Consider the following 21,901-nt stretch of genomic DNA (forward strand, 5'->3'; position numbering starts at 1 on the left):
TGAAATAATTAACAGCTGCAAGAGATTTTTTTGTCCATCCTCCACATAATAGGGGAGCAATGTTTAGTATCAAGCTGGAGTAACCACGAGTAATTTGATGTTAATTAATTCGTTGGCTCGGTATTCTAAGCATTTATGGGTGTTTTCTTTCCTTATAAATATATTAATAAGTTTAAGTCATTCTACAAAAGTAATTTCGAAAATAATAATAATAAAAAGAGGGCCCTGGCAAATGCAAGTCATTTATTTTTGATCAGTAATTAAAATGGTTTTTCCCCCACTCTCATGTACATCAGAGGAAAATGGCTTTGTTCCGAGGAGCTTCTAATCCTTATTTTCCTTCCTCTGATAGGAATTTATATCATTTGTTATTTGGGTCCAGATTTATGGATTATTTTTCATCGTGGGCTTTTGGAGTTTGTTGCTGGAGCTCCTAAAGACGGGAGGTTTTCCTTCCCCAGCCCCGTCGCTCTGAACCCCCTGGAAAATTCAGGAGAGGCCGAAGAGGCTCTCAAAGATGGAATTAAATGATGTATTTGGGGCAGATAAATTTGGGAGTGCTGGATGGGTTTGTGATGGATGTGGCTAGGAGGAGCCAAACCCCTCTGGGAGGGAAATGCATCCAGAGGGAGATCCAGGGGCAGATAAATGGGGTGCAGAGGGGTTGGGTCCAGCCCCAAATGCTCCTCAACAGGGCAGGATGAGGGTGCAGAGGGATCCAGGGATGCTTGGAGGATGTGTGGCTCTGGCAGGGCACAGCACGTCTCTGCTGACCTTCAGCTCTGCCTTTGGAGTGGAAAGGATCCCAAATGTCCCTGTTGGAACAGCAAAGGTGTCCGACACCTGTTCTGGGATCTGCTCCTTCTGCTCACCTGCATCTCCCAGCGAGACACCATGAGTGGAGTGGTTTCGCTGTTCTCCAGGAATGGGTTGGTCTGGTTGAACCCTGTGGGGTTTTCCAGGGGTTGGCAGCCTCAAACTGAATCCCAAGTCATGCTCCTGGAAGCAAGTTCCCTGTCAGAGCTGAGGTGGCAGGGACAGTGCCTTTTGTGCCACACTTTGCTTCCACCTGGGGAAACTGAGGCCACAGCAACACACGGGAAAAAAGGCTCGAGGTTGCAAGCAGTGTTATTTTGCCTCTGGATTGGGATGCTCGGTGTTTGGGATGTTCAGTGTTTGGGGTTCATTTGGGATGCTCCATGTTTGGGATTCTCAGTGTTTGGGATGCACTATGTCCAGGATGCTCTGTGTTCGAGTCACTCGTTTTTTGGGATGCTCACAGTTTGGGATACTTGGCATTTGGGATGCCCAACATTCAGGATGCTTGATGTTTGGGATTCTTGGCTTTCAGGATGGTCTGTGTTTAGGATGCTTGGAGTTTGGGATGCTCAGTGTTGGGGATGTTTGATGCTCGGGATGCTCAGTGTTTGGGATGTTTTATGTTTGGGATGTTTTATGTTTGGGATGTCAGTATTCAGGATGCCAGTGTTTGGGGTGTCAGTGCTTGAGATATCAGTGTTTGGGGTGTCAGTCTTTGGGATGTGCTCAGTGTTTGGGATATCAGTGTTTGGGGTGTCAGGATTTGAGATATCTGTGTTTGGGATGTGCTCAGTGTTTGGGGTGTCAGTGTTTGGGATGTCAGTGTTTGGGATGTGCTCAGTAGTTGGGGTGTCAGTGTTTTGGGTGTCAGTGTTCAGGGTGCTCAGTGTTTGGGGAGTCAGTGTTTGGGATGCTAGTGTTTGGGGTGTCAATATTTGGGAAGTGCTTAGTGTTTGGGATGTGCTCAGTGTTTGGAGTGTCAGTGTTCAGGATGTCATTGTTTGGGGTATTTTATGTTTGGGATGTCAGTGTTGGGGATGTTTTATGTTTGGTATGTCAGTGTTTGGGGTGTCAGTGTTTGAGATATTTTATGTTTGGGATGTCAGTGTTTATGGTGTCAATGTTTGGGATGTTTTATGTTTGGGATATCAGTGTTTGGGGTGTCAGTGTTTGGGTGTCAGTGTTTGGGATATTTTATGTTTGGGATGTCAGTGTTTGGATGTCAGTGTTTATGGTGTCAGTGTTTGTGGTGACAGTGTTTGGGATGTCAGCATTTGGGATGTCAGTATTTGGGATGTTTTATGTTTGGGATATCAGTGTTTGTGGTGACAGTGTTTGGGATGTCAATGTTTGAGGTGTCGATGTTTGGGGTGTCAGAGTTTGGGATGTCAGTGTTTGGGATGTTTTATGTTTGGGATGTCAGTGTTTGGGGTGTCAGTGTTTGGGTGTCAGTGTTTGGGATGTCAGTGTTTATGGTGTCAGTGTTTGTGGCGACAGTGTTTGGGATGTACTCAGTGTTTGGGATGTCAATGTTTGAGGTGTCGATGTTTGGGGTGTCAGAGTTTGGGATGTCAGTGTTTGGGGTGTCAGTGTTTGGGATATGTTATATTTGGGGTGTCAGAGTTTGGGTGTCAGTGTTTGGGATATTTTATATTTGGGGTGTCAGTGTTTGGGTGTCAGTGTTTGGGATGTGCACGGGCTGTGGCAGCAGATGGAGGCTGTTGGATGGCAAATGGCATCTCCGTCCTGAGGGAGCAGCAGGATGTTATCTGCAGGCAGCAGCAGCAGCAGCAGTGTCCCTTTGCAAAGCTCAGCACAAAACCGTGGAGCAGGGAAGGATCTAATTCCCATCCTCATGGACAGATGGGAGCCAGACCTATTCCTGGCCTGGCTGTGGGAGAGGAGGTTGCAGGAATTTGGATATCCAGGCTGGTTTGGAGTTGAGTACCAGGGGCAATTAAGGTGCTGAGCTGGAGGGATAGAGGAGGGAATCTCTGGAGACAGAGCAAAGGGTGGGAAATCCTTTTTTCCCCACTCCAAATGCTGTGGGAGCTGCAAGGTGCCTGGCAGCAGGGACCGACTGCTCCTGCCCCAGGGAGTGAAACCATTAAAAGTTGGAAGTTAAAATGATGGAGCTGCGCTGCAGCAGCAGAGTTCTGCGCATTTCTTCCACTCAGGGATTTGCCCTATATTTAATTTTTTTTCCCTGACTGCTTTAGTGACTCTGTAAACGTTGCAGAGTTTTTGTGTCTTTTTTTTTTTTTTTGCCTTCCTGCTAGATGAAGTGGGTTTGGTTTTTATTGAATCAGTTCCCTCCGAGGATAGAGGTTGCGAGTGGATAAAACCTCTTTCAATCCCATAAAAATGCCGTCAGGGGATTCACTTAAATTTATTTAATCCTGTGCACTTTATCGCGGTCACTTCATCATGGCAGGTAAGTGGATGCTAATGGATCCCTTCTTTTTATGGCCTGCAGACTCCTGGAATTAGATCCCCCAGCTGCAAATCTCTCATTTGTGGTTGGCATTTTATCTTCTTTCTTTTATTTGATTAGCAGAGGGAGTGAGAGGCAGGATGCCCGTTTCAGGGAATTAAGGCCAGGACAGCTCGTTGCTCTAATCTCCTCTGACCTTTTGGGGGGCACCAGCCAAAATTTCACCTGGAGGAGATGCTCTGAGGGTGTCAGGACATGAAATCCTCGTTCCAGCCCTCCCATCCTGGTGAGCCGGGATCTCTCGGTCCAGGTCTGTGTGATAAAAACCACACAAAGCTTCTGCTCTTCTCTGCCTTTTTGATGAGTCAGAGCTGATGTGAATTGGCCTCTTCTGGTGGCCTGATTCACTCTGCTCCAAAGCTGACAGGCCTTTTTCACTGAAATGTTGAACTTCATTGTCACTGAACCATTTTCCTTTATAAAGTCGAAGTGTTTGGGTCCTTTCGGGTGAAGGTTGTTGAATTGCCTGCTCCATTAATGCTTTTAAAATGGAGATATTTTTTCCTGTGCTGTCACAATTCTGCACAATTTTTATTTTTTCCCCCGAACTTGTTTAGTGTTTAATTTTGTCTGCTAAATCTGGAGGCTTGTCCTGTCTGATCTCTGAACTTCAGCCTGTGGGATGCTCAGGCTCAAGGATGCTGATCCCATGTGGTCCAGCCCCACCTGGGAGCTCCAGCACCTGTGATGCTGTTGAATCCCTTCCCACAAGGAAAACACATTATCCAGGTTTAGCATCGTGGAGTGTGGTGCCTGCATGGAAATTCTGGCCAGCTTAGGCTTTGGAGAACCTCAGGGCTACAGGGTTTGTGTTCTGGGACATCACTTTTTGTCCCCAAGTAAAGTCTGCAAATCTGTCCCAGAGAAATGAAAGGCTCCTCAGGCTTCCATGGAATGTGTTGTAGGGTCTTATCTCTAAAAAAACCTTACCTGGGGGATGTAATGGAGAGTTTCCTGATGGCAAAATGTCCTTTTTACAGCAACAGGCACCTGAATCAATCCCAGCTCCAGAATACTCTGCAGGGGGAAAGCAAAGCTTGGTGAGGGCAAATTAACCCGGTGGTTGGTACCATGGGAGGAGTGGTGCCTGTGGATTCCCAAAGGGATTTTTTGCCACTTGGAAGGGATGCCCTGCATGCCAGAGCATCCCTCAGCACCCACTTCCCTCCTGTGTGCCCCAGGCAGGGGAAGGCTGGCGTTGGAGTGTTAATGGAAAAACTAAATAACGCTGGAAACGCAAAACCATCGGGTGAAAAACAGAGAGTTTGAGTTATTAGGGAGCCCTCTCGCCACTCACTGCAGAGAGAGAGGGGGAAAGGGAGGGAATATTGGTATTTAGGAAGTCCAATTATTTCTGAACTGACGACAGTCTTATTAACTTGGGCAGAAAATTAATTACTCTAATTAGAAAAACTCATTGGAGTTTGGTGAGGAGTTAGTGGGGGAGGTGATAGTGGTGGGGGGGAGTTGGGGAGTCACGAAAGCCATGGCAGGGAGGGGACAGAGGGGTACACAAGCAATGGGGGAGCTGCTGAGATTAATGGGAAAAAGAAGAGATGGGAGAGAGGAAGGAAGATTTTTTTTAAGTCATAATAGTCTAAATTTAGCAACTTTAGTCTTTAAAAAACATGAGTATTCTTGTATGTGCACACTCCCATATATATATATATATATATATAAATATATGTATGCACAGACTTGGATATATAAATATAAATATATATATATAAAAATAAATATATATATGGAATGTAATGCAGAGATTTATCTGACTTTCTGTGGGTGTCTGTATTTATTTCCGATGTGCCAGCCCGTCAGCACGGGGGGTTGTTAGAAAGTGCTGGGTGGGTGTTTTTTTTTATCTTCACGGGTTTATGAAGTCCTTAAAACATCTGTTCCATCCTGATTCCACAGTGCTTCAGCAGCTCGGGGAGAGGGAGATGCTCCTTGGCGGAGCTGTCTGGCTGCTCATGGTTTGGATAAAGATGCATTTGCTGAGTGCTAATAGTGGTGATGCAGGAAGAGGAAGCAGGATCCTTCCTTGGAAGGCATCCCAGGAAGGAAATTCATCCAGCATTGATGCTGGTGGGACAAAATGCTGTGGCTTGGGAGTTGGGATTTTTGAGGGAGTCTTGTAGGAATTCAGTAAGAAATCAATCTTTTCTTCTTTCCTCCTATGAGCTGTGATTACAAAAGTGAGTGTAGTCACTCATCCCCACATGGGTAAAGACAAATACTTGATTCCCAGGGATCCTTGGGACTTCCCTGTGCAGGGCTAGGAGTGGGATTCAGTGATTCCTGTGGGTCCCTTCCAACTCAGAGTATTCTGTATTTCTATGACCTTTTTGATTCAAGAACATTGAGACCAAAGAGTAGCAAGGACCATGATCTGGTAGTCAGTCTCCTCAACACAAAACCCAGCAGCCAACCTTGTAATACTAAAAAAATTCCAAAAACAGAGGCAAAAGCACAGCTCTGGATGAAGTGGGGCTCTCTGGTGTTTGGGATCCTGGTGTCACCTACGAGTCACCAGACTGATGAATGTGCAACGAGCTGAACGTGCAGCAGCCAGCCTCTGGATAGAATTGTTGTGCTGAATTTGCAGCTGAGCTGCAGCCCTACGTGGAGCACCCTGTGCCCCCATCCTGAACCCCAGAGCAGTGCCCGTGGTGACATTGTGGGACTGGCAGTGGCTGAGCCAACTCTGGCTGCACGACCCCCAGCTTCTCCCCAGTGCCTTTGCTCTGCTGCCTTTGCTGCCTGCAACTGAAATAACCTGTCAAGCTCTCGCTAATAATGAGCCATAAGTCAGATTTTCTCTGGTAGGTTGCCCTGGGTGTCTATCACAGTCTTTAGGGGTGACCCAATTATGGTAATTGGCCAATTTTGCTACCGGTGTTCAAAAAGAATTGCCAAACAAAGGAGGAGAAATCAAAGCTCCCTAGAAATTAGCAGAAACCCCAAATCTAGCTATTTTTCAGACCTTCTTTTTAAAGGCATGAGGTGCCTTTAATATTAACCTCTTCAGTCTGATGCCTGCAGAGAAGAGTGAAATAAAACCCCAAATGCAGCAGATCACGTTAGCGATGCTCCACTCGGGTGCCACATCGTGTACTCTGTCCCCAGGATTGCTCACAACCCAGAGGTACAGACATTTGTTCAGCTTCAGAGCCCGAAACTATGTATTTAGAGCAGTAGTTTCCCTCCCACTCAGTCATAAGGCCTTGATTTTGCAAGAATCTCTCAGATTATACAGAGATGGACTCAAAGGGGGAAGGTAGAGGAGAGATTTCTTTTCCACCCAGCTGTGTATGACATGTACCTTCAGTTAGGCAGGGAAAGATAAAGGGAATAAAGAACAATTTTAGCCCCATCCTTGCTCCTTTCCATCTGCCACTACCCACCTTCTCTTTCCCTACTCACTGGCCTTGGGTAGAGCACCAGGATTATTTTTGCATCAGAATAATAATAACACAGAGAGAACACACTGCTACGACTGCTGTGACCTCCTGCCCAGCAGGCTCGGCAGAAACGCTGCTGGAATTGCAACTTGGCACCCAGCTTTGTAGTGAAGCATTGCTCCTGGCTAATCTATAATTTACAAAACACACTCAGATTCATTTTTTATGGGCTGTTTTGATATGATGCCATTTAAAAAGCGGAAAGAAACAATGCACCTTTTTAAAGGTTTCTCCTGGTTCTTCTTGCTCTTTTTATTTTCCTTTTCTTCTGGGAGGGCATGTTATTTCTGTTGCTGTTGCCATCTGGCCACAGAAAGGGAATTTCTGTCCTCTCACAGGTGTTGGACTATTCCCTGCAGTGCTGGGGACAGTCTTGTGTCACAACCTGCACCTTCAGCATCCGACCTGGCTGTGCCTACAACCCTCTGTTCCTGTTGGTTTTTTCCCCCCTCTGCTGGCTCGGGATACAAATTTCAAGGGAGGAAAAGGATGTTTTATTCCACCCTCAGCTTTTGCTCAGGGAGGCTGGACTGGGATAGAGAGGGAAGATTCTCAGGGTGATGCTGATATCCCCAGGGATGGGGATGGGCTTGGACTTCCCACCTGTATCATCATCCTGTACCTCCTGCAGCCTCTGGAAAGGGGATATAAAATTCCTGGTATTGATCTATTAAAAAAATATGGATATTGATCTAGTATCAATATCCAACTGCGACGGACAAAAACTCTCTAACAGTTTGAATTTAGAAAGTGAGTGCTTATTATATGTGGGATCTCTCCCAAATCCACACTGCAGCTTCCAGGTGATTACAGAGCCCTTTTATCCATACATGTATTGAACACCCAAAATATAAATATATATTCATCATTTTGGTACATCCCATTCCTCGCTTCCTATGCTGATCACTCCAAAAGCCATTCAGCATGTGTGGTTTGTTCCTTGAAATGGGTCGGTGTCCCTTTCATGGGGAGGGTTCCCAAAATGAGGAAGTCAATGAAGTCTTCCTCCTTCTGACCTTTCTAACTTTTCAGTGCCAATCCAACAAATGAACTCTTGGTAGAACTCCCATTCCTTGTCTTCAGTTGGTTTCAGAACAGAGGAGGCCCACAATTGTCTTATGTTCCTAAAAGCTCTTTGTCAGTTTGTGTATTCTTCATTATAAACCCAGCTAACTCAACATTGTGCTGACAAGCAATCAGTTATTAGTTAACCACTAACTCTTAACTTCATCAAGGCCTACTAATTTATTTTAATTAACTCTAGTAAGGCTTATCTCTAACTAAAATCTTAGCTCCTCTAAAATCTCTAAATCCCTTAAAATGTAAGTTTCAGTACACGAAGAGGAAGAGTTTCTGCTGGAAGTAGGGTGGCTCAGCACAGAGGGCAGAGCCTTTGTGGGGAGACCAAGCCTTGTTTCTCTGGTGGCATTGCTTCTCCCAGGTGTTTTATTGCCTGCAGGCTCCTCTCCTCTTCCGTGCCTTCCATTTTATGGTGCCCCTTCCTGACTAATGCAAATCCCATCCGGCATATATTAGTGGGAAGGGCATCGTTAGCAGGAAGAGCAGCACCGTGAAAAACCAGCCATGAATCTTCTCGGGCTCGCAGGGCTCTGCGAATAGCACGGGAGGGATTAAATATGTTCATCTTTACACTCCAAAGGGAAAGGAAGAGGTTTCTCATCAGCCCCCGGCTGCAGCGTGTCCGTGGTAGGATGATGTAGCTATAATTAACCTCCTCCCTGATGGAGACTGAGCTGCTTTTCAATCCCCCACCACTTGCTCAGTGTGGGAAGCAGTGTCTTGAGGAGAAAAAGTTTCATATCTGTTGATAAATAGGGACCATGGTGTTCAGCACCCAGGTCTTGGGATGCAGGAGCAGCAGCAGACCTCATTTTTATCCGTGTGCAAGTTGGAGCTCAGGTGTTTCATGCCTCCCTTCATCCATGAAAATAGGGCCTGCCTGTCGCCCTGATTCTAAGATTTTCTAAAGCCTTCTGAGTTTACATTCTGTTAGAGAATTTTCTCACACAACATTCTGTAAACAACCTATTGTTTTGCATTCCTCTATAGAGGTGGAGAAACTTGATGTACTAGTAGTTTTTCCAATGTCATTGGAGAGGTGGCACCTTCACCCTCCAATCCACTGTCACCTTTGGAAAAGTATAAATACTGGAGTCAGAAAATAAACTCTCTCTTTTTCACCTTTGCAATAGCAGCGGCTCGCGTCGTGCTTTCACGTGTCCTACAGTGACACCTGCCAGCCCAGTGGTGAGGAGATCTGCTCTCCTCCAGAGATGGATGGGAAATGGCCTCATTCTCCTGACATTTCCATGCAGCCCCAGAGACCTTCAGCCGTTATTTTAGTCAAACACTGAGGACAAAGGGGTGCAAGCCACTTTCTGTGCTGTCCAAACGATCTGGGTGGATGCTGTTCCATCAGGTGTGCTGCTGCCAGGTGTGTGATGGGACAGCAGGTCCCACCTGCAGCTGATGCAGGTGGCAGCAATCTACAGAGGCACAGAGGGATTCTGGTGCTCAGGAATGGTTCAGGTGACAGGAGCCTCTTGAGGAAGGCGGGGTACAGAGGGGGAAGGTGGTGCTGGGTGTGTCTGCAGGGAAAAATGAAGTGTGAGCCTGTCAGAATGAGTCCAGAGGAGGCCACAGAGCTGCTCCAGTATGGATCCCCTCAGCTCTGGAGCCAGGCTGGGAGAGCTGGGGGTGCTCACTGGAGAGGAGAAGCTCCAGGGAGAGCTCAGAGCCCCTTGCAGGGCCTGAAGGGGCTCCAGGAGAGCTGGAGAGGGACTGGGGACAAGGGATGGAGGGACAGGACAGGACACAGGGAATGGCTCCCACTGCCAGAGGGCAGGGATGGATGGGATATTGGGAATAAATTCTTCCCTGTGAGGGTGCTGAGTCCCTGGCACAGGTGCCCAGAGCAGCTGTGGCTGCCCCTGGATCCCTGGCAGTGCCCAAGGCCAGGCTGGATAGGATTTGGAGCCACATGGGACAGTGAAGTGTCCCTGCCATGGCAGGGGGGTTGGAGTTTGATGATGATGGAGTCCCAGGTCTCTCACCCAAACCATCCTGGGGTTCTGTGACATTTCTGTGGCACTCAGCTGACAGGGCCTGGCAGGATGGGACCGTGGCGATGCTTTGATGGCCATCACGGAGTTAAGAGGCATCACAGTCAGTGCTATGTCTGAGGAGGAGTAAAGTGGGAGTAAAGCTGGAGTAAAGCAGGAGCAATGCAGTCTCTAGGGAGGAGCACGTGAGTGAGGAGCACTGAACAGAACCAACCTAATAATGAATGCTGCTGTTACAGCACCTGTCACAACTGCTCAGCAGTTTAATACTCTGCAATGGCAGATGAGGAAAACATCTTTTGCTGATGATTGCCATTTCTTTTTTTTCAAAGTGAAAAAAATGTTCCACTCTCTCACTGTTTATTTTCCATCATCCTTTTTTTAAAGGTGGGGAAACTGAGGCAGCACATTGCACTGGCAGTCTGGGGGGTGAGTGCAGCTGTGAGTTCCTGTGGCGTTGCTCCCCCTCCTATTCCCTGCTCCTGTAAATTCCTGGAAAAGAACTGTGCAATGTTCTTTGTAGAAGTCCGCATAGCCCTGACTCTCTGCACGGTTAATATTTAGGTCAGCAGAATCTAATTCCTTTTAAAATCATAATATTATCATTGTAATTGCAAATGTTTTCATTAGGCACCGGCACTGGGGAGCCTGGCACAAGCTTGCAAAGGGGCTTTTGTTTCTTGCTCGAGTGTCCTGGCTCCAAAGGAATAGCAAGGAATACTTTGTCTCTATATCCCACCTCCAAACCTGTAGCTGACATAAGGATTTGTGGCTGTGCCCTGCCAGCATCCGAGTGTGGACAAGGAGAGACACGAGTGGCATTGCCAGGCTGTCGTTTCAGCCTCGCCTTCCCACTGCACTTCCAATCCCCTGGCAGAGAGAATTAGCTCTCCTTAAGTGAGTGATTGTGTCTCCAAGCCAGGGCTCTGCTTCCAGAGAATGAGACAAAACTCTCTGGGGATCCAGTCTTAATTCCACCTGCCTGGGAGTCCTGATAGGGGGCTTAGTGCCAGAATGAATATTCATCCTTCGTGGTGGGAGTTATGATCCTGCTCCCCGTCTCAAGGGGGATTACAGCCCTTTACAGGAGGGATGGTGTCCTGGGGTGACTGGGTATGGCTTGTGTGGGATGGGGAGCAGAGAGGGGGCTGTCCATTCCCAAATATCCCTGTCCCAGGGCTGATAAAGAAGGAACTGAGGAGAGGCTGTTTGTTCCCAAATATTCCCGTCCCAGGGCTGTGATACAGGAGGATCTGAGGAGGGGCTGTCCATTCCCAAATATCCCTGTCCCAGAAGTGTAATGAGGCAAACTGGAGTCCTGATTTTCAGGCAGGGCTGGTGAGATGCTGCCTTAGTTTGGGGCAGGGCAGAAAAAGTGATGCCACTTTCTCCACGCACTCCTTCCTTTCCAGTCTGGAGCTCCAGGACTTTCTCCAGGAAGGTCATTCCATGCTGTGGCTGGCAGCCATCCATCAGTCTGTCTGCAATATTTTCATGGGCATCCTGGTTTAGCACCTTCACTCCATTCCCAAATATCCTGGGGTATTTGCTGTGCAGGAATTGATCCTTTATCTGTAAACACTGAGGAGAAAACTGCAGGAATCAGGTCTTGGATAGCAGAGCTCCTCTGCAGCTTAACTGTCCCGAGCTTGGGCTGCAGGAAGCTCTGCCAATCTCTGTGGCAGCCGGCAGGAGATAGCTGGACTTGGTTATGCTTTGATTAAATAACATTTTTGTTTTTACAGTGGTTAATCCATCCAATTCCCTTGGCACGTTGCTGCTCAGCAATATCCGCCTGGGATGATTGGGATGGTGCCGGGGTTAGGAGCATCTCCCAGCCCCTCACCAGCCCCACAGGATTTTGAGCACAATTTTTCCTTGCAGTTTTCCTCGCCAGAATCGCAACCTGTGCAAACTGTGCCCTGATCAAATCTATCAAGCCCCAATTTCGGAACCGTCTGTTGATCAGAGAAATGGACTCGAAATTGGCCCCTCTAATGGGAACGCGGCTCTCGCACAAGTGTTGGAATTAACAGCAGTGCCCTGCTGCGAGCTGGCAAGTTGGGCATTTCATTCCAGTTACAGGAAATTGCCATAATTTCTGCTCCATGCTCCTCTCAAGTGACACTAAACATCGCTCTTTTTTTCCCCTCCCTTATTTATTTATAGTGGGAGAAAAGGATGGTACGTGGGCGCTTTTCCCCACCCGAACCCTTGTCTTGTTTTCATGGCAACCCCTGCTTAGCAGCAGACCTTTTGTTCACTGAAAAAGGGAGGGAGAAGGGAGGTCTGGAGGGAGAAAAGGATGGCTGGGAGGGAGAAGAGGCTGGAAATTAGATCTGAAGGGCTGGTTTCACGAACGGGGCTGTTGGTATGTGGATGCTAGGACTGCTGTGCCTCTCTTGTGGCAGGCACATTCTTCTCTCAGGATTTTTCATAGAAGAGCACAGAGGAAAGAAAAAGAAAATTTCTATTTCTGCTCCTTGTTTTCCCCATGTGGAATGTGTTTGGAGAATTGTTTACCTGGGGTGATTGCTTGGTTGGGTTCTGGTGAGGATTGTTTGAGCCTGGTGGCCAATCCAACCCACCTGGGGCTGGGCTCTCAGAGAGGGTCACGAGCTGTGAGTTAGTTATGGCAGTTAGAAAAAGAAGTTTGTAGTTTTAGTACCTCTTTTAAATAGTATATTAATGTATTATAGAATAGTTATAATAAAGAAATCATTCAGCCTTCTGAACTGGAGTCAGACATCAGCATTTCTTCCCCCAGGTTCACCTGCATTTACAATACTCTCTGGTGTAACCAAGCTGGGAGAACCAAGGGGTGTCCCAGGAGATGTCTGAATGCTGGGGGTGGAGCACTGGGGTCCTCAGGGTACCATTCCCACAGCGTTCCCTCCAGGAACCTCACAGCCATCCTGCAGAACATCAGGAATGGCCTCTCCCAGCCATTTCTCCTCGGGTGAGCTCCTGGAAAAGCAGCTCTGTCCCACTCAGCTTTGCCAGGGGACATCAGCTCCTTCAATTAGATGTGGAGTGCAAGTGTGTAAATATCCCACCCTGCACTTTGATGGTGTGGGTCTGAGCTGTTTATTTATCCCTGCCTGAAGGTTGTCCTCATCCCCTGGATGCTCCATTGAGTTTGGTGCTCTTATTTCCTCCTCTCCTGCTGGTAAAGGTTACCTGGGGAGATTGAAGCACCAAAGCACCAGGGGCTCTGCTCCCAGCTGTAAAACAGGGAAAACAGTGAGCCACAGGGAGGGCTGCAAAGATGGATGTGAGGAAGTTTCCAGAGCATTTAACACTGGTGTGGGAAGCACCAGGACACGTTGAGGAGGAGGTGAAGAGTTTTGTCTTGGGAACAGGTTGGAGCAGTGTAAAATAAATAAGACCTGGAGCACTGAGGGCCTGAAGCCTGCTTGGGGTGGGGATGTGCTGAGAGCTGGAATCAGTGCCTGACCTGAAGTGTGAGCACTTGTCCTTGACTCTCCGCTGGTTTCTTACCATATCCTGGGGTTTTCCCACAGTTCAGAACAAAATGCTGAGCTGAAATTTCTGGACACAGGCTGTCTTTGAGAGTTGGACGCCAGCAATGCTGGAGGAGGGGGGATCCCACATCTCCCAGCACCGTGGCAGAGAGATGCTGGCTTTTCCCTTGGGTGCCTCTCCCTGTAACAGAGGCTATCCAAAACCCAGACAAGAGAAGGGAGTTTCTTTCTCCACTTTTTCAATTATTTCTTTCACTGTTGTTTTTCCTGGGCTCAGTGTGGCGCAGGATGACTTATCTCTGCTCAAGTTAGGATCCTTTTATTTCCACCCAGACCTGGCCCTAAGTCATGCAGTGCTCCTTTGACAGAGCTGTAAATTCCCCATGTCAGCCTGACAGCCAGTGAACAGGGTGAGGACATTGGGAGAAATGAATTTCTGGGGATATGAAGGGGATGAAGCTCTTGGCATCCTCTTCCAAAGAGGAATAGGTGCAGGGGTCACAACCCGAGCATTTTTGGGGCTGTTTGTATAGGAAAATTGGATGAGTCTCTTTTCTTCATGAGGGAATATTATCTTAAGAAATGATGGCAGGATAGCAGTAATGCAAAGGAGTGCACACAGGTGTTTGTCAGAAATCTGTAAATAAGGTTTTAAAATTAAGAAAAGGAACCATCACATGAAGCTGTGAAGATCCCAAACTGGTGAAGGCATATATTGCCGAGGGCTGCCTGCCAGCACCAGCAGGTCCCAGTGGCAGTGACTCAGGAAGGTAGAAACTGGAACCTCATCCTGGTTTTCCCCATGGAATAACAAGGAAAAACCCACAGCTGTGAATTTGGCAGTACATCAACAGAGTTGGCAGCTGTGGGGAGGATCTGGTTTGTGAGTTTTGGGCTCATGTTTGGTTTTCTGATGGTGTGAGTGTTGGTGAGGCCTTTTGAGGGCTCAGGAACACCCCTTTTTGCTGGAATAATGTCCCCTGCTCTTTGCACTGGGAAAATTCTGCCAGGAATTTTGGACAAGCTCTTCATCCTGTGTGTGTGTGCACATCTCTAAGGGTGAGTTGCCGCCACTGCTTAAGGACTGTGGAATGGTTTGGTTTGGGTGAGACTTTGTGGTCCATCTCATCCACGGGCAGGGACACCTCCCACTGTCCCAGGCTGCTCCAAGCTCTGTCCAGCCTGGCCTTGGGCACTGCCAGGGATCCAGGGGCAGCCACAGCTGCTCTGGGCACCTGTGCCAGGGACTCAGCACCCTCACAGGGAACAATTCCTAATTCCCAATATCCCATCCGTCCCTGCCCTTTGGCAGTGGGAGCCATTCCCTGTGTCCTGTCCCTCCAGGCCTTGTCCCCAGCTCCTCTCCAGCTCTCCTGGAGCCCCTTCAGGCCCTGGAGGGGCTCTGAGCTCTCCCTGGAGCTTCTCCTCTCCCACCCAACTGCCCCAGCCTGCTCCAGAGCAGAGGGGCTCCAGCCCATGGATCTTCTCCGTGCCTCCCTGGACTTGCTCCAGCAGCCCTGTATCCTCCTGTTTTGGGCTCCAGCTCTGCTCTCCATCACTGCCCGCACACGGTGATGCCGGGGCTGAGCAGTGCCGTGCCCCTGGGAGGGGAGAGCCAAGGGTGTGGGGCAGTGCCAGCCCCAGCCTGACTCAGCTGAGCTCCCAGGGGGAAGGGAGCCACTCTCCCCCTCTGCCAGCCAGCGCTGCCCTCTGATCCCGACTCACCTTTTAAAAGGGATCAACCGCGTCAAGTGAAGAGATGAAGAGTGAAAGGAGGAGCCGGGAGCAGGAGGAGGAGGAAAGAAATTAGGAGAAGATATTAATAACCATGTTAAATATTTATCTGACCTCCTTTCACATGATCCTTTTTAATGGTGACCCAAAAAGCTGATGTGCTAATATTCACTCTCACTCTTCTTTCTGCCTCTCTGTCAAAGCTTTGGGTTGAGCAAGAAAAAACTATTCCTTTCTCACTCTCTTGGGTTTGAGCAGGAAAAAATGACTCCTTTCTCACTCTCTTGGGTTGGGCTGTGGGAAAAATGGGGTTCCCAAAGGAGCCTCCATTGATAAAATGACACTGATGATGATGGGCTTGTACTCACGGACTTCTCCTGCCTTAATGATGCTCATTCACATCTGACTGAAGGATTTGTTGCTTTTTAAAAATTTTCTTTGCTTATTTTTCAAGTCATCCTGCTTTGAATGGCTCCAGGCATGTTGAGCTGTAGCTTGGGGAAACATCCCTGCTTTGAAACTTCAGGGCTCAGGGATGGGAGCATTATCAGCTCAGAGAATTTACAAGTCATTAGTGAGGGTTGCTGAATTCCTGACTGCGCTTCCTCCTACACGCCTGAAAGGCACTTGTGCTGGAGTGCAGAAATGTCTGCTGTGGTTTGACCTGTTCAGAGGAAGATGAGAGGGGGACAGAGCATGGCAACAACAGGGTTTTGGTTGTGGCTATTACGAGGCAGGCCCAAGCTGGGGCACAGGGGAAAAGCAGAAACGAGTCAGGGTAATTTTAGCTCAGGGAGCTCCATCGTGTGTTTCTGATCACATTTGTGCTGTTTTTCCACTTAGCCCTCGGGTTTTCTTCTCTCATCAGCTCCTGAATTGCAGGAGCATCAACTGTGCATCCACACTGCTCCGTGTTTTCCATCGCCTCATCAGCCTGCTTTTTGCTGCTGAAGTGCCTGCTGTGCTCTCCCTCTTGTTTTCATGGCTCAAAGCCTGCAAAAAGCCCTTGAGAACAATGTGAAATATCCTCTCACATTATAGTATTTGTCTTTTTAAAGGAAGCTGAATCCATTAGAAGCAGGACTGAATACAGTAGCGGGATTTTTCTAATCCTGCCGACATCAGCCCCCTGGGATGAGCCCCTTTCAGCCGACTTGACTGGATCCTCTGCGATTTAATTTGTGTTTTCAATTGAAACATCAGTTAAACCACAGCATCCCCTCTCTTGGCCTCAGTTTCCCCTTTACAGGGTAGAGCTGAGGTCACTTTCCAGCTCCAAGGTCCAAACTTGGTGGGTCTCCCCCTTGCCCCAATACCTGCAGAACCAACATTTTAGTGGAGCAACACTTTTTTTTTTGGGTTAAATTAATGGACTTAGGGATGAAAAGGGGCATTTGAATCCACTGTCAGAATATAGAGGCCCAGGGAGAGGCTGCTCAGTGAGGATGATCCCCATCCCTGGAAGTGTCCAAGGTCAGGTTGGACAGGGCTTGGAGCAGCCTGGCACAGTGGAAGGTGCCCCTGCCCATGGCAGGGAGTTGGAGCAAGATGAGCTTTAATGTTCCATCTAACCCAAACCAATCCAAAATTCTGTCAATTTTTTCCACTGGAATGGCTGTTCCCCTGTCATGCTACAGCACTGTGCCTTTAAAAATTAATTGCTTTTATTTTTGGGGAAAAAAAAAATAAACCCCATGATTTTTGCATTCCTGAACTTGTCCTGCATGGAGATTTCCACTGAGAGTCTTTCACCAAGTCCCCATCCCCACTGCCTCCAGCAAAACAGAAATGTGTTTAATCTTCCTAAATGTAATCCTGTTGTAGAACAGGAAATTCTTCGCTGGTCAGAGAGGATATTAAGATGCCTGCTCTGAAAAGTGTTTGAAATTATCATCATTAATCTGGAAATGATTATTGCTTAGTTCAAGCTGAGTAACGTGAAAAATAAAGTTAACCTGAAGTGTATACGGGGAAAAGTAAATTGGATTTTTTAAAAAGCTCTCGTTTGCCTAATGGAAGATAAGATTAATAGCACGGCTCGGGAATTTAGAAAAAGTGCAGGTTTCCAAAATTTAAAAGCAACTGGTGTTTAAGATGTTTGGAAACCTCCCAGTTGGGAAGATTTCTGTCCAAACCAAAGTATTCCATGAACCAGAGGTGTTGTGACTGGCAGCTGGACTCGGGCGGGGTGAGGGCTCAGGTGTGGAAAGGGCTGCAGGCGCCTGATTTCACCCTCAACGTGGAGGAACTGGAGCCCCTCTGATGAGCAAAGCCAAGTTGTCCAGGTGTGACCTCCAAGAGAGGTTGGTAATGAGGTGTGGGCTGGAATCCCCACCTGGAGATTCTTCCAGAATCTCTCCCTGAAGGATTTTGACTTTATTAGAGCCTCTCTTGTCACTGTCTTTGAGCAGATATGGTTTAGCTTGGGTTGGCTTCTGCTTCCAAGCTGAGCCAGCACCTGGCAGATGGAAAAAGCCCATGATGGAAAGGAGGGTTTTGGGAGGAAGTTCTTTTCCGTGTGTTTTGAGCAGAGATCTGAGATAATCACTGCTCTTCCCCTCTTCTGTCAGACCTGTCTCCAGGCTGTTGCCGTGAACTCTCCCAGGTTTATTCTTTCTGGTTTTCTCTCCGATTTGGATCTAAAACCATCTCCTCATGACACCTGCTGAGCTCTGATAGCAGCACAGTCATAAATCCTGGGTTTCTCCTGCCTCCTTGATCCCTGTTCATGCTCCTTAATCCCAGGTCCATGGGGGCAGCAAACTCTTGTCCCCAGCCCTGTCCAGAGTCTGTGCTTGCACTGACAGAAGGTTAATACCGATGGGGTTTCACAACTTTTTGATTTATTGTCTTTCAGCGTTCATCACTCTTTTCTTTAAATTAAAACTCCCTCCAGATGGGGTTTGTGACACAGATTTATTGATCTGCAATAAAACCTCCCTCATAACCTGTACAGCTGCCCATTCATCTTTCAGTGAAGGAGGGATCATTTCTCTGTGGATGTCCCAAGAATGAAAGCGAGTTGTTAACTTCCCTCCTCTGCCTGTCTGGCTTCTTCCATGATTTCCATGCTTCTTCTCAGTTCATTTACAAGACTCTAGATGGGAACATCAGTTCTGGACTACTCCTCAGGCTCCTTCAGGTGGGATTCTGTGCAGGGCAAGGAGTTTGACCTCAGTGAACCTTGTAGGTCCTTTCCAACTCAAGATGTTCTATTATTTCTTGATTCAGGTGCTAAGAAGGTGATGTGGTGACAGAAAAGCCACCTGGAAAAGCCCCATGGGACAGCATAAGACATAACATTCTGTTTTAGATCCTGAGAGTCCCAGTGAGGCTTCTGCCCCTGACTGATGGGAGGAAGCAATGGCAAAAGTTGTGTGGCTTCTCTGGTGCAAGAACCAGCAATGATAGGGTGCTGGAATAAATTCTAGCAAGACGAGTTGGCTGACAGCTGAAATTATCTCCTTGTGTGTGGCTTCTTGCAGTCTACTGGGGTTTGTTACACAAATGCCTCAATTTCCTGATCTAGGAGGTACCCAGTCAGAAAATGTTGTCTTTGATGGTGATGGGATTTTGTTCAAGTCTGTGTTTTTAATGATGTGATCACACCTTCTGTAATGGTTTCAGTCTTGGGCCTCAGTTATTAGCAAGGCTTGTTTTTTTGAAAAGTGTGTCTGTGATAAAACTATCACAGAATCCCAGACTGGTCTGGGATGGAGGGAACCTTAAAGCTCATCCTGTTCCAACCCCCTGCCATGGCAGGGACACCTTCCACTATCCCAGGTTGCCTCAAGCCCTGTCCAACCTGTCCTTGGACACTTCCAGGGATCCAGGGGCAGCCACAGCTTCTCTGGGCACCCTGTGCCAGGGCCTGCCCACCCTCACAGGGAGGAATTTCTTCCCAATATCCAATCTAAACCTGATCTCTGTCAGTTTGAAGCCATTCCCCTTGTCCTGTCACTACATGCTCTTGTAGAGTCTCTCCCTGTGATGTTGAAGTATTGAGTTACTGCAATTTTAGGCAGATTGATAAAAAACATGTCCTCAGAACACATATTAAAGTCTAGACTTGCTCAGCTCAATTCTTCTTCCTGAGTTTCCCAGCAGAGAAGGACAAAAATGAAATAGAAGGCAAAATTTCAGTAGTCTGGAGCAAACCCCTCAAACTCTCATTTGTGTGTAAAGTCTGGTTCCTGACTTGATAGACCTGATACTTAACAGCCTCAGGAATCATGTGGAGCTGCTCATTCTTCAGGAAGCAAATGGGATTAGGGAAGGATCAGTCGTCCTGACAATTGGAACAGGGTTTTTTTCAGGTGCCTCAAAGCACAATGCTGTGTGAAGCAGGATTATGGAATGTCTGCCTGAAGTCACTCGATGCATTGAACGTGTATAAAGACTCCCTGTGTGAGGCTGGCAGGTGTTGGCTGTGCACATGAAGGATGATTTTGGGTAACTGTCTTGACCCACCTGCATCTCTTCAGGTCACAGAATCATAAAATGGACTGGATTGGAAGGGACTTTAGAGATCATCTCATTCCAACCCCCCGCCATAGACAGGAGTGCCACCCTCTAAATCAGGTTGCTAAGGTCTCAGTTGTGCCCAAAAATGTCTCTTCTGATGCTTCACCTAAATTCCAGAGGTGGTCAAAGCTGTACCAGAAGCCCTTTGGAGGACATAGGGTGTGGGGTGGAGCTGCAGGAGAAACACAAGTGCTGATGGAGACGTGAATGGATGGATGGATGAGGTGGCTCAGGAATGGCAAATGGGAAAGGCCAGAGAGCTGGACAGAGGGGTGAGCAGCGCCCATGGATAACTCAGGATGAGAGCTGGCCAGGGCAGGGGCACTCAGGGGAGGCTGGGTGAGTGTTGAGTCAGAAGGGAAGGCACTGTCATTTGTCACCATAATCAGGAAACCAGGCTGAGAAGGTTTTAATCACTGTGCACGGAGCTGGAATGCAGAGCAAGTTTATGGTTTACAGTGAGCGGACTGACACAGCTGATTGATGTCAAATATGTCATGATGTATATTGTAAAGCCAGGAGATTTAATGGTGTAACTCCATGGTAGTCTTGGAAGTGAGGAGCTGCAGAGCAGGGAGTGATGGATGGGCTCATTTACATGTAAAATTGCCGATGGCATTGACAGCACTGGTATGCGGAGGGAAGATAAGAGGGAGACAGTGAGATTCACTCTGACCCTGATATTGAAATATTAAAATACAGCTGTAGGATCATCTGGACTTTGCAAAGTGCTTGCATGTCTGGGTGTGTGTGAACACATCAATACATGGGTGCTGCTGGTTATAATTGTGTGTACAGGGACCGTGGCGAGGCAGAATAGCTCCGGGTGGTGGGACCAGCCCTTGGCTCAGGCAAGAAGAGTTTGTGCTGCTCCTACTCTCCCAGGGAGATGAATCCAGTTATTTCCTAGCTTTGGAAGAGCCTTGGTCCCAGTCCTTTTTGGAGCAGTGCTGCAGAGCAGAGGAAGCTGGATTGATCCTGGCAGCTGGGCTGGGAAGGGCTTTCTCCAGAAAGCACAGGCTGGTAGCCCAGGGCTCGGCGTGTCCCATGGCACAAAGCTGCTTTTCCAGCTTCAGTGATCCATGGATACAGATTCCTGTTGTCACCTGGACGTGTCAGGAGCAGGACTAGGGCAGGAGTTGCCTTAACAGCTCAGCATCTCCCTTCTAATTTTGGTTAAGTGAGGAGGGGGAGAAAGGAAGAAGGGAAATTTGGGGCTGTGAGATGATAGAAAGTGAACGTGGCAGGGCAGAGAGCCCAGCCTAAATAAACTGTCCAAGGAGTTTTGTTTTCATTAGGCCTGCTGCAAACCCTTCCAGTTCCTGGCAGTGCTCTGTAACACCATCCTCCAGGATAGTTCTCCAGGATTTCTCCAGGACAGCACCCCTGGGATTTGGTGAGCTGCTGGTAGAACCTGGCCATGAGGAGAATCAAGGGGGCAAAGGGAAAGGGTGGAAGGGGTGCAGGCATACAAGAGGTTGCAGATCCGTTTTGGGATGGTTTTATCAGGATTTAACTCTCCATCACCCACGGCAGCTAAAAGTCATTCTGGCATCCCCCAGCACAGAGTACCTGCCTCTGGGGAAAATGCCTCCAGTGAGGCTGATGGGTTCACCTCCAGAATAATTCATCCTTTATCCTGGAGAAACTGAGGGATGAGCAAGAGAAGGGAAAAGCTGACTGGGGGAAGGATGAAGGAGCAGCCCAAGGAGGGGATGGATGTGAAAGAGGAGGTTATGCAAGTCCCTTGCTCCCTAATGAGGGTTATTTACACAGCATTTACCTCCATCCACTTGGTCCCTGTTGCCTTTGATCTCATCCCTCATTCCAAACTTCTGGACAGTCATGGAAGGACCTAAACTGGGGGATTTTCAGAGGTGGGTTGACTAAGAACCAAGTGAGCTGACCCTGATAGAAAAACTTAAGAGGCTTTGCAGGGGATTAAGTGACTGAATTTTAATCTTCCATTTTAATTCGTTGTGGAGATGTCTCGCCAGTTTGCCTGGGGCTGTGGAGTCACTCTCCATCCCTGTCCCTGGCTGCAGATGTTCCTGGGACAGATGGACCAAGTGGAGCAGGCAAAAGACAGTATTTACAGGAATTAATTTGAGTTGCTCTTTCCCTAAATGAAAAACCTGACATTAAAATTATCCTTGAAAAGGATATTTTTTTCCCCCTTAAATTTATGAACTTCTCTGTGGTCTTTAGAGACAATTATAAATTACAGTGCAGCCATATATCTGAGCCAGAGTTGGAGGCAAAGGAGCTCTGTCAGGGAGAGCAGCTGTGGGGGCAAGGGGA

General features: G+C 47.8%; 1 protein-coding gene across 3 annotated transcripts in view; it reads left to right on the forward strand.

The window, feature by feature from the left end:
* LOC100226286 (protein CEPU-1) overlaps positions 1-21,901 on the forward strand; it is a 363,323-nt gene that overhangs the window by 155,982 nt on the left and 185,440 nt on the right. Inside the window, exon 1 of one of the 3 annotated variants that reach the window (XM_072918168.1) lies at positions 3,232-3,253. The exons of the other annotated variants lie outside the window; for them this stretch is intronic. Within the exon in view, the coding sequence (XP_072774269.1) occupies positions 3,247-3,253 (7 nt within the window). The 5' untranslated portion in view covers positions 3,232-3,246. Of the gene's footprint in view, positions 1-3,231; positions 3,254-21,901 lie in introns of those variants that run through there. 3 annotated transcript variants of the gene reach the window in all.

This window comes from Taeniopygia guttata, chromosome 24 (genome assembly GCF_048771995.1).
Source record: "Taeniopygia guttata chromosome 24, bTaeGut7.mat, whole genome shotgun sequence".
NCBI lineage: Eukaryota > Metazoa > Chordata > Aves > Passeriformes > Estrildidae > Taeniopygia > Taeniopygia guttata.